Consider the following 17,756-nt stretch of genomic DNA (forward strand, 5'->3'; position numbering starts at 1 on the left):
TTAATGAATTAATCATAGCTTATTAATAATGAGAGCTGCAGAGATTCGGATGACGGTTTCCATTGGCAGATGAGACGTAGTGTGGAGAACACGTGTCCAATTTTTCCCTCATATTTTTTCCTCCCTGATCTGGATTTCTCACTTGTCACGGCGAGAAAGGAAAACCTAAAAAAAAAAAAAAAAAAAAAAGATCGAGAATTTTGAGTGGCATTATTGCGCAGGGTTTTGCCTCTGATGGACATCTTGGCTTGCAGATCCGAAGAGAACAGTTATAATATCCTCCCGTCTGCGGCAACGATGCTTTTCCATGGCCTCCCTGGAGGCGACGTGCACGGTGTGGTGGAAGAAATGGACCGGAGAGGAAAAAGCGAGTCAGCAGCCATCAGCTCAGCCATCGATATGGGGGAATCAGAGACGGTAGGCGAAATTCATTTTGGCCCTCTCGGCTTGTTAGCGCAGGCAGCATGGCAGCCTGGAAGCATGTGACAGCTGCTGCACTGTATACACCTCCAAGCACTTTGTTTTTGCTTTTAATTCACTCAGGGGGGAAGGAAATCCACTAACTGTCCCAGCTTCTTATTTAGTTGCTTTAAATACACCGACAAACTTCCTCCAACAAGGGTGTTTATTCTCATTTCGACAGCTACTGTTTAATTTGAAACTTATTTTAGTCCCAGCAAAGCTGCAGATAAAACCAAACCAGGGCTGACCAATTCAAAATAAATTTAAGACATTAAAAAGACTAATTTTGTCCTTAAAATTCCGCCATTTATTTCTGTAGGCTAAATTTGCTTTTGGTGTCAAAACACGCGCAGGAAACAAAAAAATAAAAGATGTGGGCTTTTGTTTTTATTAGATTTTTTTTTGTTGTTGTTGCTGCTGTTTTGTGCAAATTAGCACAAGACAGGTCATTTTGATTTTTACTCAGCATGTTCTCTTTTTGTTTTGTTAACAGTAATGCTAATTTAATAATATGCAGAAATCTCTAGGTTCAGGAACAATTCATAAATATCCCCAAAACAAAATTAAATTAAATAAAAAAAAAAAAAGAGAGAAGAAACAGGCAAGAGAAAATAGTCGTTTATTTTAAATGCATATTATTTGCAGAGCTGTGCGTGCACGTGTCTGTTTTGCAGGCCTCTCTGAAATAACAGCCCAGTCGTTACAAAGAAAAGATTCTTATTAAACCTTGTTTTATTAACACAGCTAAGCGTTTCCTCTGATAGAGGCTGACAGCACAGACAATCACTGTCCATGGCCATAAATGTTCTTTTATTCCTGCAACACCACACACACAGCGTGTTAACCGACATTGGCAGTGTGTTTTAAGTGAAACTGCACCAGTTTATGTTTATTTTTATTTGCCACATTATATATATATTGTGGCCACACAAATATTATGGCGTTATCCTGCCTTGTGTAGTCTCCTGTGGCAGCAGTGTAATTCTCATTATTCATTGTAGCGACTCCAGAAGCATAATTGTAGCCCATTATTATTATTCTTTTTGTTCGTGCAGTCTAACAAAAGCATTCATTTTAATATTGTAATCTCTTACACCGTGGCAGTAGAACTGAGTTTTTATTATCATGGCTATTACTATTGTAGCTATGTACTGTGTTACTGGCGGTGTTGAAAATGCAGTTTTATTCATATATTAAAAACAAACAAGCACAAATGAAACTGAATGTCTCTACACTCTTGGGGTATGTGTGTGATGGTGGTGGCCCTCAGTATAAGGGGCTATATGCCATGATAATAATCTGGAGGTGCAGTACACTGGCTTTCCAGGATAGATTTGGTTTACTCTCCATGTTTTTGTGTTTTAATATCAAGCCATCAGGATGCCATTCTGAAATTCTCCACTTGTATTTTTTTTTTCTTCCTCACTGCCTGCCCTGACGCCGTGTCCCCGTCCCTCTCCCCATGCTGACCTGCAGTCCATGCCGTGTATGGCTAACGAGCGCGTAGCTCTGTGCGCGGGCTGCGGCAGGAAGATCGCGGACCGCTACTACCTGCTGGCCGTGGACAAACAGTGGCACATGCGCTGCCTCAAGTGCTGCGAGTGCAAACTCAACCTGGAGTCCGAGCTCACTTGCTTCAGCAAGGACGGCAGCATCTACTGCAAGGAGGACTACTACAGGTAGGAGGGCGCACGGGGCCTGGAGCTCCCCTTCCACAAGTGCCCGGGATCAGCTCTGCTGTTTGTGTTTTTCTAGATGACAGCATGGAGGGAGGAAAGTGCACTGAATGTGTGGCTCAGCTGTCAGTAACGTGATCTTTTAATATTTGTATACTCTGCGTTTAAAGCATATGTATGAGCAGAGGTTGGCCGTTTTAAAATAGCATTTTTAAATGCGTAAATGAAACGGCTTTTTCTTGATTTGGTTTAACAAAAAAAAAAAAAACGTTTTGCTTCAGAAGAAAAAACATACACATATTTTTTCCCGGTTGAAAATATTTGTAAAACTGGTGCCGAAACTGCTGCTGATATTTTGTCCACCACTTAGCTGTCAGTGGGATTCCACTGTGTTCAAATGTTTATTTCAAAAGGAAACTATACATAAAGAGCACAGTCTAAATGGATGGAATAAACAAAAGATGTGAACCATATTGTCCGTGGTGCTAAAACTCTGCACCGAAAGAAAAATAATGAAATAGCGGGTTAGCAGCTCTCTGGGGGAGTATGACCCTCCCTCCCCCCTCCCCCAACACTCCAATGACAGGGTTGCTCTGGGATGCATTAGCCCCTTGAAAATTACATGCATTACAAATGTGTAAATATCAAAATGTTATGTTTGTTTTAACAACAGCAAACGCGATTTGTTTCTGCCTGGTGTGAATTCGTCTCCCTATAGTCATCAGAGAAACTTTAAGCGTTGTTTTTAAGCGCGTAAAAAGTTCGTCTTTGTGCATATAAGAACGCAGCGCAGCATAGATTACTCACCACGGGCCACAGTCACCCACCGAGGGCCCGCAGGGCTCCGTGTCCAGCCGCTGATGCTATTTCTGTGTTGTCCGCAGAAGATTTTCGGTGCAGAGATGCGCTCGGTGCCACCTGGGGATCTCAGCCTCGGAGATGGTGATGCGGGCCCGGGACCTGGTCTACCACCTCAACTGCTTCACCTGCACCACCTGCAGCAAGATGCTCACCACCGGGGACCACTTTGGCATGAAGGATAGTCTGGTGTACTGCCGGCTGCACTTTGAGACTCTCATCCAGGGAGAATATCAGACACATTTTAACCACGCGGACGTTGTTCCGCACAAAGGCCTGGGCCCGGCCAACACGCTCGGACTATCCTACTTCAACGGCGTGGGGACAGTTCAGAAAGGACGGCCCAGGAAGAGGAAAAGCCCCGGGCCGGGGGCCGAGCTGGCTGCTTATAACGCAGGTAAGAAGAGATTTCTGTAAAAAATAATAATATGAAGAATGAATTATTAATGTTGTTATTAATCAAGTTTAGCAAGACATAAGGAAAAAAAAACAACAACTGTTTTTGCAGCATTTTTGCAAAAAGAAAAAATGTAAAACTATTTTTATATTGGCTCTTTAACTTGTTCTGATGCTGACTTTTACCTGCAAAATAATTATTTTAGGGCTAAAACGCACCATAAAAAGTTGAGTATTTTCCGCTGAAGCTCGTTCCACAGTTGAAATAAAGAGCCATGAAGCGTGATGGGAGCTGATTGAGGGTGACAGGCTTCATTAATGAAAAATGTTTGTAACATTCCTGTAGGGATTTATGTTGTGCCTATACCGTCCTCGGTGGTGACGCTATTATAACTTCATCATAGGACACTTTCCTGTGCTAAGGAAAACTGCAAAGCTCGCCCCTGGCCCAGCTGCTTATTTAGTAATTATTCTTTTGTTAAAAAAAAATCTATTTCTTTATTACAATATTTCTTTAAATAATTCAGCACATTTTTGTCCTTATGATACAACAGAAGGCTTAGTCTGAACTGGTGTCAACAAACACTTCCAAAGAAACGCATTGAGCTTAATATTGAGCTTCCAGTGACCTTATTTTTTTTTTTTTACATTGCTCTAAATTTTATTTGCAGAGTTCATAAACTTTTAGTTGGGTTTTCAAGACCTCTGTGGACGTTTTTTTTATTTTTTTTGTATCATGAACTCTCATATTATTACCCGGAAATAACAGCAGCATTGTCATGTGGAGGCCAAACTTTGTGCATGAATAAGCCTGAATACCAACTAATACACAGACAGAAAAGCATGCAGGCCAAGTGTGAGGCCAAGCAGGACAAAAACAGAGACGTGTCACAGGCACACATCAACAAATGTGGAGAGAAGCAACCCAGCGAGCAATGCGTTTATCTCCATAAATGTGGATTGGACTTTATGTGCAGCTTTATATAGATGTTGAAGCCTAACTTTTCTTAAAACCTGAATTTAACCCATTTTTTTTCAACTTGATCATCTTAAAAATAATCAGCGTGTGGATGTTTCAGTTTGCCTGTGTTTTTTTCTTTCTTTTTTTTTTTCCCCCCCTCTCCCCTGTCCTCTTGGGGGGATAAAAGAGAAGTTTTTTAATGTTCCGGCTTTTGCTTTCGCCCTTTTCCACTTGTCAGGCTCCATAGACATCTACAGACCCTAACACCCCCATCCCCAGCCCTTCACACACACACACACACACACACACCCACACCCACACACACACACTGCTGGAGCCTTTTTGCATTGGGACCAGGCCAAACTGGGTGTGCACCATCTAAATCAATGTGATTTGATGAGTTATTCACTGGAAGAGGGAGCAGGGAGTACAATAACTTTCTAACTGCGGCGCTATCTGGTTGGAACCTCACGTCTTTTTCTTTCTTCTTTATTATCTTCCTTAACTCTCCTCGTGTTCACATGAAAAAAGCTGATTAGAAACAGACAGAACCAAAGACTAAACATGAGGTTTCCTGTTGTGGTTCAAGAAATGGTTTTAACAGGTCAGTCAGTTTAGTTTAAATGAGCTGCAACAAGTGAATTACATGTATTCCCACTTGTTTCCAAAGCTCCTTGCTTTTGTTTTCCTCCTGGATCAAGACCCATATTTTTTTAAACCTTATGATACCAGTGAAAGTCTTAAAATTTCAACTACACAAGATTTCCTGATGAAGATTAAAAGGAAACCTAATTTCAGACTAAGAAATTCTTAATCTTCCTATCCTCCCCCCTTCCCATTGAGGGTACTTAACAACTGTCTGAAGAAAATGAATGTGATTCAGAGGGTTTATTGTGAGTGAAGAGGCGCCCTCTTCTGTTTCCAGCTGGAAACAACAGTAATTCTTCACCTGAACTATCACATGAGAACATGTGGTGACCGGGAGCAGCACACATCAGCTCTGAGGTTTTGTTAATGCTGAGGATTCAGCAGGAGGATTAGGAGACGAGTAGGAAACCATCCACAAGCTGTTTTTATTCTTCTTCTGCTCCTTTTTTATTTATTTTTTAAACGCTGCAGCATATGCTTTGGCCAGAAAGCAGCATTTGTTCTGCCTGGTGTGTATGGGCTAATTAAGTGAAGTGTTATTCTGATGGTTTTCACTCACTTCATATTCATCATTTGCAGCGTTCTGATATTGAATGCGAACTGTTATGCATGCAGCAACACTTTGAATATTGCCAAGAAATTTGCAGGCTGGGACAAATACATGCGTGTTGTTGCTGTGTGTGTGTTTGTGTGCGTTTGTGTGCATGTGTGTGTGTGTGTGTTCGTGTGTGTGCTCGCTGAAGCAAGGCTTGTGAACCTCATCCCAGTATAGAAAGACAGACAATCACTGAGACAGAGACAGAAAGTCAGAGGAGGTGAGGAGAGGTAGATGGTCTGCAGCTGGAACAAACAAACTGTCAGGTCTCAGTGTCACTTTAGATGGATTATATGGATTTATATGAGGAAAAGGAACCCTCTTAGAAAGTTTGGCAATAATATTGACAAAATAGCAGTGTCAATCACCTTCAAACTAATGTTTTTCAATGACATTCGCGTGGCCAACGCATGCTACTCATGCATTCCTGTCTTTGGAAAGTTTGAACCACTTGGGAGAGACTTTTTTATTTTCTGAGAGATTTAAAATTAAATATAAGGACACACAATAGATTTAAAATGCAGAATATATTCTATATGATACATTTGGGGCCGACTGCATGCTGTTAACAACACAATGCGGTTTGATTATTGGTGGGAAGACAATTTCAGGACCTAGTCCTACAGTGTTCCTACAGAGGAATGGAATGATGATATTCCTCCTGTCTTAACTCCCTGTCTTCTCCTTGCTCCCTGTCGGCCCACAGCACTGAGCTGTAACGAGAATGACGGTGAGTCCATGGACCGGGACTCTCAGTACAGCTCCAGTCAGAAGACCAAGCGCATGCGGACGTCTTTCAAGCACCACCAGCTGAGGACCATGAAGTCCTACTTCGCCATCAACCACAACCCAGACGCCAAGGACCTCAAGCAGCTCGCCCAGAAAACCGGCCTCACCAAGCGGGTCTTGCAGGTAACCCCAGCAGCCTCCCACCTCCGTGCATGATCCCGCTTTACTTTACCAAAAAGGTCAGAAAGCGCAGCTACACGTCAATAGAGGTGATGGAGCTTCACTTGCTTCTAATGCAAATCAAGCTGCCTCCAATGAAAGATGAAGTGAGGTTTTCCTGAGAGAAGTCAATCAGCTGCTTTATATTAAAAATATTGCTGTTTTCATGCTATTTTCAAGGCTCGAAAGAAAAGTGAAAACAAGCTGCACAAAGCAAGAATGTATTTTCTTGCCTTCTCTCTTGATTTGATTTTATTAATTCAAGAAGCAATCATTAATTTAAAGAAAAGCTATATTGTAAAGAAGCAGTTTTTCTAATTGCTTTGAGGTGAACAGGCTCAATATGTTGTGTTTATATTGGAATGCAAAATTACCTGAAAACGAAAGAAGAACCATAGGAAAAAAGTGAATGTAATGCATTTCAGTGGATGATGTGAAGCTGTGGTGATGACTGAGGGATGAAAAACAAAAAGCTCTGTAATACATGCAAAGAAATAGAAAGCTCAACGGAGCGTTTGATTTCCACAAAAGATGACAGCAAATTATCTGGGGTACTGAGAAGAAGAAAAATGAGACAAAAAGGTTTCTGAATCAAAATTTTTCTGAGAAGGAAGAGAGAGAGAGAGAAGAAAAAAAACCCTCATCCCGCCGCTTTAATTAATGCTCGCAGAAAACAAAGCAGTCGTTTTGCTTTGATGCGTTCAAGTTTTGGTGCCTGTTATTCCAGCTGAAGCGCCTCTCTCTCCCGCCGCCTGGTTCCCATGGCTCTGTCATGATTCCGTCGCTAACACGCTTCGACACTCGGCTCAGCACAGACCGCCACCTCGCTCACTCCACGCTGTACAGATGCTACTTCTTTTATTACTGGAGAAAAGAAAAAAAAAAAAAAAGAGGAAAGTTTCAATTTTAAAACATGAAAAATAAATGCACATCAGGGACAAATCTTGGGCGTGGTTTATTCCCATACATCCTCTGGGAGAAGAGAAGGAAATCATTAATTTCACTGCAAACATGAGAATAATGGCTGAAACTGTAGCAGCTTTTTATCTCCGCACACTCTGCAGACAGGTCCATTATTATTCTTTTTTTTCATAGGATCAACGAAAACAGGAAGCCAAGGCTTTTCATTTTAATGTGAACGCATAAAAGAAAAGGCCTTTTTTTTTCTTTGATTCGCCATGAAAAGTAGAGGTTTTTATAACTTTTATGCGCAGTAGAAGAGCACCCCAGCTCTGTGTTTTTAAGTATACTTTTATCCTTGACTCTCCAGTCATAGCATCTGCAAACACACTTTAAACAGACACAAGGAGATGCTCACTGGCGTGTGCGCGTAACTTACAGCGAATGGATGGAAGTGGTTGTGGTGGAGATGGTGTCAGGCCGTATCATTTATTTGCTTGGTTAGGGTTAAGCACGGAAAGATTGAACCTGCATTTGCCAATTATGTTGTCCGTATGATCCGTATGATTTCGCTAACACAAAAGCAACATTTTAGAACAACATCAGCTTTCATTGAAGTTATGTCAAGCTGCATTTCTAGTCAAGTGAAACATTGGCGCTGTTTTTGGTCTCCACCAGCTGCTAAGAATATGTTTGGTGGGGTAGTAGTTATTCTGGTGAGAATGCTGAGAGTGTACCAAAACAGATTGGTCCAGAAAACCAAAACAATGAGCTAAAAGACACAAAAATGCAAAAGGGAACCTGAGTGTGGTGATTGTTTTCTGCAGGTTTTCCAGGATGTGCTTCTGTTTTCAGGTTATGATAAACAAACACTGGCCAGTGCAGCTCAGCTCTAATCCGTGGCATGACCTGTTTCTCGGTCAAAAGTTACCAGCAATCACTGTAGATGGAGAAACAATCATGAAATTAATCATTATGTGTCAGCTTTGGTCCTGTGGTCCACCGTGTCTTCCTCCTCAGGAGCTTCTGAGGCTCTATAACAGCATCACGCCACTTCTGTCTTTGCTCCCGGCGCAGCTGCCGAGGCGCTTGTCAAGGAAATATGAAAATATGTGTTATTCATGCATTTGAACAAAAGACAGATGCGGCAATTTATTTATTTTTTTCATGGGGAGGGCAGCCTCACGTGTTTTTAACTCATAGCTAACAACTCTCCAACGCAAACCACAGAGTCGGAGGTTATTTTCACACCTTTCAAGCAGCCGTGGCTTTGTATTCATTTTACTTACGCAATCAAAATTAGCTTACACACACTGTCTCGGTAGCAGTGAGTAATCCATCAGTGTGAGCATCATGTCTGTTTTTTTTTATTAGCGTCAATTCTGCTACTGTTGTGTGGTGATGCAGCTGTACGCGCAGATTCGTTTGAAATGCCTGGACTCCGTATTTCCTGCTGTAGTAAGTGACAAGGATGCAGGCAGATAGGATGTTCAGTGTGTTCTAAGTGGCACTTTACATTTCTGTAGGAAACTTAATTTCCATGTAAAATACTTAATCTGCATGGAAGAGGACTGCCATCAGAGGAATCAAGTCTAATGGGATGCTGTAGAAAATGCTAGGTAAAAAAAAATAAAATAAAAAAAATAAATAGGAAGGGCTGTGGGACACATTTAAATGATTGGTTCCACAAAATAATAATAATTAAAAAAAAAAAAGATAATTTTGTCACTAATCTTTATTTGCATCCAGTCATGTGGATTTTAGATGTTTTTCTGGTTGTTGTTGACGTTCAGCTTATGAGATATCTGCGTGTCAGAGTTCAGCCTTCAGTCCAATAGAAATAATAATAATAACAGAAATTTGTGTATTTTAATATGCGGTGCTCACTTCTTTTGACTAAAAAAAAGGTATTTATGTAGTGCCAACATGTCTTTCCAGAAACAGTATTTCGTCCGCTCTAGATAACCTTCTAGGAAAAGAAACAGTTTCAATGAATATTTGAGTGCTGGACTCTTGGTCTGAACCTTTAAGAACCCCTGGTAAATATTTTCTTATATGTTGCATGTTTGCTTCCTTTAATCATATCTTGCATGTCATGATATCTGCAGAATCTGTTAGACTCTGTACTTCAGCGGATCATTGATTTCATTTAATCATTATTTTTTCACAGGTATGGTTCCAAAACGCCCGGGCCAAGTTTAGGCGGAACCTGCTGCGGCAAGAGAGCACCGGGGTGGACAAGGCGTCCGACGGCTCCACGCTGCAGGGGGGCACGCCGTCGGGCCCGGCCTCGGAGATCTCCAACGCCTCCATCAGTCCCTCCAGCACCCCCACCACCCTGACAGACTTGACCAACCCCACCATGCCCACCGTCACCTCGGTGCTCACCTCGGTGCCGGGCAGCATGGACGTCCACGAGTGCCGGAGCCCGTCACAGACCACGCTGACCAGCCTCTTCTGATGAACCCAGTCCCTCGCCCCTGCTCCCCACTCCCACTTACCTCTGCTCCTTCTGGATCTAATACTGAGCACTGTTCACTCCTAGGAACACTCAACGGATTAGAAAAGAGAAGGACACCGAACATAAAAAAAAAAGAAAGACTTCACTTCTCTGTGAGTCCATTAGAGCCTATTTGCATAGTGAGGCGGCCATGCCTTACAGATGGAACAGTTGTTGTTATTTTGATGTTGTTGTCTTGTTGAGAACTGAGGAGGCTTGATTTGCATTTTCCAATGTTTACAGAAAGAGACTGCAGAGGGGGGGGGAAACTGTTTCATTTTTGGAAGATATTTTTTCTTTTCTTTTTTCCCAGCACAGTATTTATGTTGTTGTACAAGAGTCACTGTTAGAAGGATTGTAAAAAATTCTTTCTTTCTTTTTTTTTTTGAAATCTGAGATTAAACACAGGTTACAATATCCTACGACTGCAGTGTGCCTTACAGTCCATTTATCGTAACTGCTGTTCTAAACATTTGATAACACGTGAATGAACAGGGCTGGGCAGTATGGGTATATTACCTCTGCTGCTTGTGCGCATGTGTGTGTGTGTGCGTGTGTGTGTGTACTATGATTGTTCCTCTTTGTGTTGGTGTGTCTGCGCGTGCTGTGCTTTTATTAAAGAAAAGCATGGTGATGTGAGTTATAGCAAACTAATTATTGTTTTTTTTTTTTTGTTTTTTTTTAAGAATCCTCTTCCTCACTTTGTCAATAACGGCATTTGAACAGAGCTCGAGAGCTGCTGTACACGAGGACACAGTGTTCAAACACGGCTATTTCATTTGACTTCAATGCAGAAATGATCTTCAGAGAGACCTCACACGTTTACTGTATGTATATGTTGTATAAGGACTACTGCTTTCAGCTCCCGACAATATTCCGGTATCCTGCTTTTAGTTTGTGTCGAAACACATTCACGTAAGCCGAACTTCTTCCCTGCTCAGGGGAAATGTCAGTGAGAGAGAAATATCTACTGTTAGGGTGCAATATTATTATTCATGTGTCTAAAGACAAGGCATTCCACTTCTACTGCGATTATTTCATTATATTAATTGAAGAAAAAAAAAGTCTTTCATTAGTCATGAAAATGTGTGGAATTATTTCACATTAGATTTTTTTTCCATTTCTGAGGAAGCTTAAAATTGTCTTGTTGTGTTGAATATTTTTGTTTTTTGAGCGGGATGGAAAAACACATGCTGTGAACGGGAGGAGAGCTGTTGGTGGAACACACTGATCGGTCCCAGGCTGCTGTAACGAACCTCACTGAGCTTTTCATGCTGTGCTGCTTCTGCACAATCCTGTAAACATCCCTGTTGTCCTCAGCTCTGTAAGAAATATAAACACCATCAATTATAACACTTTTCTTTTGGAAGACAATTTGTGCCTCCGAGTGCCAGTGTTCTTTATGTGTGCGCACTGCGCCGTGCATACACGCAGACCGTGTGAGCCTGCCTTGGGTCAGAGAGGACTGCGGTGCAGTGACGCCTCCAAACCACAGCTAAGAGTAGAATGGCAGTTAGCTCACCCACCCAGAAGTGGGGTGAATGTATATAATTACTGTTTTTTATGTTAATCCGCCTCATGTGTTCTGACATTTAGATCACTCACGCTCACCTGGTTAGTTTGTTTGGTCATTTTGTCAAGAGACAGGAAACAGGGGCAGACAGACTTTATTACGGTTAGGTGAAGTGCACTTTAACTATTAACTCACCAGACTCCAAGACATTTAGTTAAAGATGGTGTAGATCCAGACTGACGGAAACACATTTTTCTTCATTTTCTTTTGTTCCTGTGGAATGCAGAAGAAAAGCAGACACAAAAATCTACACAAACAAGTTATAACTATAATTTAATTTCAACGATCACAAGTTTCATCGCGGATAATAGGTTCACTAACATTCTGGAGGATGGGTGGCCAGATTAGACCCAGGGTCCCAGATGGATCAGGGGGTCCATAAGCCAGAAACTCAGCTGAAGTGGCTGTTGTCATTTCTTGGAATGTCACAAGACTGAGTCAAACAAAAGAAAAAGATTAAAATAGGAGCATTGTGGCTTTTATTGGTTGCTACTGTAGAGTCAGAGAGGGGGAGGGGTGTGGGAGACTAAGGTTGCTGTTACAACATTGCATTCTACCTTGGTTTGGTTTAGTTCACAGGGGGATCAAGACAAAGTTCTGACACGCCCTAAAGACTACATTTTTGCAAACAGTTTTGTGATTGGTCGTCATTTTGAGGGACGCATTGGATTTCAGGAAATCAGCACATAATATTCAAACTGAAAATGAATCCTCGACAGCGAGTGTGGTCCCTGGCATTTAATGCAGACCTGTAGTTGATGTACCAGTGTTCTGTACATGAACAACATGTTCAGTTTGATCAAGCATCAAGACTATGTGTAGATATATTTACTTATTAATGATGCTGCTGCCCTGTCGGGGGCACAGCAGAGTTCCTTTAAACACTCATCAGGTAAACTACTTGCTTATATAATTATAAGGAAATGTGGGTAACGTGTGCTCCCACTGCAAACAAACCACTGATGGGAGCGACTGCAACCGAGCTAAGGCTGCCCTCCATAACCGGGCTCAGCTTGGTTTCTTTGTGCCAGTTTCAGAACGGCCACCTCAGTGTGAAGCCCTCTAAAAGGCTGGAATTAAACCAAGACTCCTCCAACTCCAAGTTAGGCTTCACACTGCATTTAGTTTAATTATATTTATGTAACTGCTGAACAGTGAGGGCTTCAGCTGCTGCAAATGTATGCTAGTGAAGCAATTAAAGCATGCTCAGTGTGTCTGAAAATATCATATGTGGTGCCCTGCAGTATTTCATAATCAATTAAATTTAGTAATCATATAGCTCAGGTCATCCCAAGACAGTTTGAGGTCAAGATTTTACAGAATTAAAGAGACCCAACAATTCTCCCTCGACAGTGGCGAGGAAAAAACACTCCCATTTAGCAGGAAGAAACCTCTGGCGGTAGCAGGCTCAGGGTAGGCGGCTGTATAATATCTGTGCGGAGGAAAGTCGGTTCAGCTGTGGTGGAATCTGGTAGAAAGAAAGTAGCTCAGACAATATCACCAAGACCAAAACGATGCCTGGCATCAAGACTGATCATGTTGGACAACTTATAATTTCATAATATGAATATGTGGTTCTCAATTTTTTTTTTATTTTACCGTTATCTCACATCACGCGCCAACTTCCATGTGTTTGTGACACTGACCAATAGGAGCACAGACACTCTTCCTCTGTTTTAGTTTTAGACTGATCACATACACCATATTTGTAGCAGTGTCTGAACTCCTTATTATTACCATATAATCTTCAACTCCATGCAAGGGTCGTTGTGGCATTTAAATGTTTGACAGCAGTAAGTCCAGTCATGTTATAGATAACGTTTGAAAACGTGTGAAATTTTGGAGGGCAGTGTATACTGAATTGATAGAGTCCATTCAGGTGTGTACACTCAAATAAAACTGTGGACTGTAATGGCGGTGTAGTGAGCTGCAGCGGTCTGTCATGTCTCCTAGCTGAGTCACGGCAATACCGTATGACTCCATATTTACTTTGACACTGAAACTATCTTGCCATACTGAATATTATCCTGTGGTCTGAAGGTGGCATTACACAGACTTGTCTTAATACTGAAGAAAACACACAACAGCAGACTGACTGACTAAGTTTCAGAAGCAGTTTTCGAGCGACAGTATGTAACCTGAAACTCATTCATATACAAAATGAGTATGAGTGATCTCGGTAGCTATGAAAAGAGAAGAAGGCCCTTTCCTGTTTGATACAATGAGTTACGTAATAGCACATCGTTTGAAGGCACACTTTGAGTTTGAAGTTTGTTGTGTTTTGTGAATGACAGTAAATTATGTGGGATGGTTCGTATCAGGGCTAACGAGAGTTGCAAAGTAACACAGCAAAAGTGCAAAATGAGGACCCGCAGAATGAAGCACGATTTATGCTAAGAGAGGATGACTGCACGTGCACAGCAGGCCTCAGCTTCACGTGCCAGCAGCATTGCAGACCTGACCTCGGGTCTACAGGCAAACAGCAAGGTGGACTCATGCTCACGGCGTACAACGGTAAGTTCCTATGTCATACCTCACAGCTGGACTGTTCTGTGCATATATGCGTGTGTGGGATGCAAGTTATGCCTGATTTCATAAGGAGCGTTACATTCAACCACTTCCCAAAAATGTGGCACTAAAAAAAAAAAAAAACAATTATGAAAAAGAAAACTTCACTTCCACAATCACTTTAAATGAGCATCTGTGCCAGGGATAGGAGTGATAGGAGCTGGCAGCCTCCTTGAGTGGGTAATCATAAAAAAAAATCTGTTTTCACGAGCATCTTTTCCTCACTCTGCCAGTGTGCTGCTCATGGCAGCAGCAGCAGCAGCAGCAGCAGCAGCAGGGATTTGAGCTTATCATAAAGGTAGGACAATTTTTTTTAAAAATATCAGTTTACACTCTGTTCCAACACGGAAGTTTTAACAAGGAGAGGTCTGGAGAACAGCAGTCTTTAGACTTTGTAAGCAAAACATGAATTATGAAAAACAGACCTTAACCTCCCTGCAGTGCATAATTAGAAATGGGTGTACATAAAAAAAGAAGAAGAGAGAAGCCCCTCGCAGCGAGCAGACTTGGTAATTATCTCAGCACCGGTGTGAGGAGTTTGAGGACACGATCCGGGACAAAACACACTCCAAGCGACAAAATCTCTCCTGCCCCGAACACTGACCACGTCTCTCCGAATAAAGGACGTGTGTGTGTGTGTTGGAGCCCTCACTCCAGGAAATCAGTCAGGTCAAACAAACATATGGATGCCTTGGCCAAGCTTGGCTGAATCAGCATCTCAGTGTGATATAAGGACAAAACATAGTTCAGGCTATAAATTCTCAGGGTTGGAGTAAAACATACTTGGCCGCCTGCTTCATGTTAATGTGCGATGTGAATTTGATCCAGTAATTACAGGGAAAGGAAGAGCCTTGGCAAGCGTCACAGAGAAACAACACTGCAGGCCCATAACCAAAAATTTACTGCGTGTTAATGGATGCTTGTGTTTTTATTTTCCCAGAAATTGTTATTCTAAAGACAATAAACTGTGTATTAAGGATTTTCCAGAGCGGCTGAGGAGGGTTCAACAGTGTTACAAAAAACAGCTTTATCTGAATCCCTGCATGAGACAGAACAACCATCAACACAGATCTGACTACTCATCTTTTTTTTATTATAAAAGCAGAGACTGTGAGATATTTGAATGTGTAATACATAATATTTTAACAATGATCATTATTTAGTATCTTGGATTTCACTGGGTTTCCAAGACAGATATTTCGCATTCCTCTGTGCAATGGCCACAGAAGTCCATTGCATTGTAGTCCAGGCATTTTTTTGTTTGTTTGTTTTTACTGTATTGTAAATGCACTGATTTGTGATTCTTTTTTAAAAATGTATTTTAAATATTAGTCTCTAGTGAACCAATGGATTTGCAGCTGAGAGCCAAACACAATGAAGCAGCAGTGGGTGGAATTGTTTCAGAAACACATTCTTTTAAATCTTAGTAGATTAAATTGGTTGAGATTTTTAGATGAAAGATCAATACTCTGAGTCTACTTTAGGGTACACTCATCATGCAATTTTTTGTTAATTATGTTGTGCTATTAGCGCAAATTTTGTAAAGATTCCAGTGGTGCAGTTATCCAAAGCAGTAACCAATCAGACGGTCTTCCTGACATAGAGGTGTCGAGGCAAACATGGACAATGCCTGTAATGTTACTCATCGTAATCTGAAGCCTAAATGAGTCCTTTGAGATGAAACATCTCAAACCCTAACCCTAAACCTAAACCTAACCCTTTTAAATATCTGATTCTCTTTTTTGTATAAGAAATGTTTAACAGTTCTGATTTATACCTAGAGGCATAAATGCTTTTAAGCATAACTATATTATGATTATTGCATATATTTACTGATTATTTTTTTAATGATCACAATGACATTTAATTGTCCCCATATATTGTGATAAATTTGTTATTAGAAAAGCTCCTCTGACCAGTCAAGTTATATGTTAAATTAGACAGCTGCAACTTTTATTAACAGCACCATGTGTCTGACTTTTAAAATACAACTTGAGGAAGTGACAACAGCAACAATAAGGAGTCTGCAGTAGTGATCCTAGGTTCCTCCTAAGAAAGGCCCAGGCACAGACATGTATATTATATGTATGTGTAGTATCTCCCCAGTAAACTTGTGAAATCTCTCATGGGGTAGTTAGAAGGGGAACCCCAAGTGGGGGATTATGGAGCATAGTCCATGCACTGTGGGCCTTCATACGTTTGGGGGGACCTGGAGTCTACCTTTTTTCCTTTTTGTCACAGTGCAGTCCTGGGAGTAGTTTCCTATCTTTTCTCTTTCTGCTTAAGTTACTTCTGACAACTTCTACTGTACATGAGTATTTGTTTTTACTAAGTACCCTCACTTGGGTACAATTTGTGACTACCGCCCTCTGTAGGGATTTAAGATAGCATGAAGAAACCCAGCTGATTAAGTTTGTCACAGGATTTATTGCCGAATACTGAAATCTTAGTTAGTTACTTGAGTTACCCCTGTAACCGTTTGCTTGAATATACATTTCATGACTGTAAAGGTAGCTCATCCTCTACTACACTATGGCATGTATTTAACTTGAAACCATCTGCAATCGTGTAAATTAAATTCCTAAAACAATATGAATAGAAGACGAGAGTTTGAGGTTATTAACCGAATATTAACACTTTCCTTTATTACTCATTACAGCATTGCCCTGGGTTTGGATTGCATAAATAAGCCATCTTAACAGTCTTCTCTCTGGGATCTGGTTTTATTCACTGTGGAACTGGAGGCACATTCACATTTGCATTTCAGGCATTTAGCTTGGCACACTTCTGCAGAGTGACGCACAACCACTTACAGCTACTTACAAAATAGCAGAAGAGGCTTAAATTCCTGGATCACCACCATTACAAGCAACCAAGAGTAAGTAGAGCAAGGGTCAGTGTCTCTCTTTCGTTCTCTCTCTCTCTTTCATGCACACACACACACACACACACACACACACACATGCAGCTCTCCAGCCCGTCCCGACTCACAGTCCTCCAAGCCCAGCTTTCCCAGGGGAGCGGGTGCCAGGCAGGCTTGGTGCCGAGGGCTTTTAGGTCTCATGTTAGGTGTCTGAGCCAGAATCTACACAGGACGCCAAATACGTTGGCCAGATGTACCCACACACTCGTATAAAGTGGTGCGATGAAGGCTTTAATAGAGAGAGGCCAGTCTTAACAACACATGACAGGCAATATAGAAACACTGGGCCCTGTAAAGTTTAATATGCAGGAACGGTGCCAAATTTCAGCATTCAGCAGCCCTCTAAATTCTCTGAATTTTCTTCTTTGAACTGGGGGGATGGATCTAAAGACTGCAGACATGGATGAAGCATGGTATTAATCACTACCAGCTGTCCAATTAACATGTCATTGTGTGTATCATTATGTTTAGTTTACAAGTCCTTGACTGTTTATTCATCCAGTTCTTTCATGACTGATTTTTTAGAAGAGCAGCATACGTTTGTTGCTAGATAGGGTGGACGCTGGTGTGATATGGAAAGAAGTTAGAACTTTTATTTTGTTTGGCAGTTTTCAGCTTCATCAGCTTCCACCTTGCCTCTGCCACAAACACATAAAACAGACTTTCACACTCTGGCAGTGAAAACCGTCCTGGCAGGAACACCTGATCAGTTGAAATACTTAAGGGACTGAACCTTGGTCTAACACAT

At 41.4% G+C, this 17,756-nt stretch overlaps 1 protein-coding gene across 1 annotated transcript; it reads left to right on the top strand.

The window, feature by feature from the left end:
* Positions 1 to 282: 282 nt before the first annotated feature.
* lhx2b (LIM homeobox 2b) lies at positions 283 to 9,905 on the top strand (the record flags this gene model as incomplete). Its single annotated transcript, XM_084550818.1, has 5 exons — positions 283 to 417; positions 1,939 to 2,141; positions 3,023 to 3,393; positions 6,303 to 6,508; positions 9,615 to 9,905. The coding sequence occupies exons 1-5, from the start codon at positions 298 to 300 to the stop codon at positions 9,903 to 9,905; spliced, it is 1,191 nt and encodes a 396-aa protein (XP_084406944.1). The 5' UTR covers positions 283 to 297.
* Positions 9,906 to 17,756: the final 7,851 nt, after the last annotated feature.

This window comes from Chelon labrosus (assembly GCF_963514085.1).
Source record: "Chelon labrosus genome assembly, chromosome: 9".
NCBI classification, from domain to species: domain Eukaryota; kingdom Metazoa; phylum Chordata; class Actinopteri; order Mugiliformes; family Mugilidae; genus Chelon; species Chelon labrosus.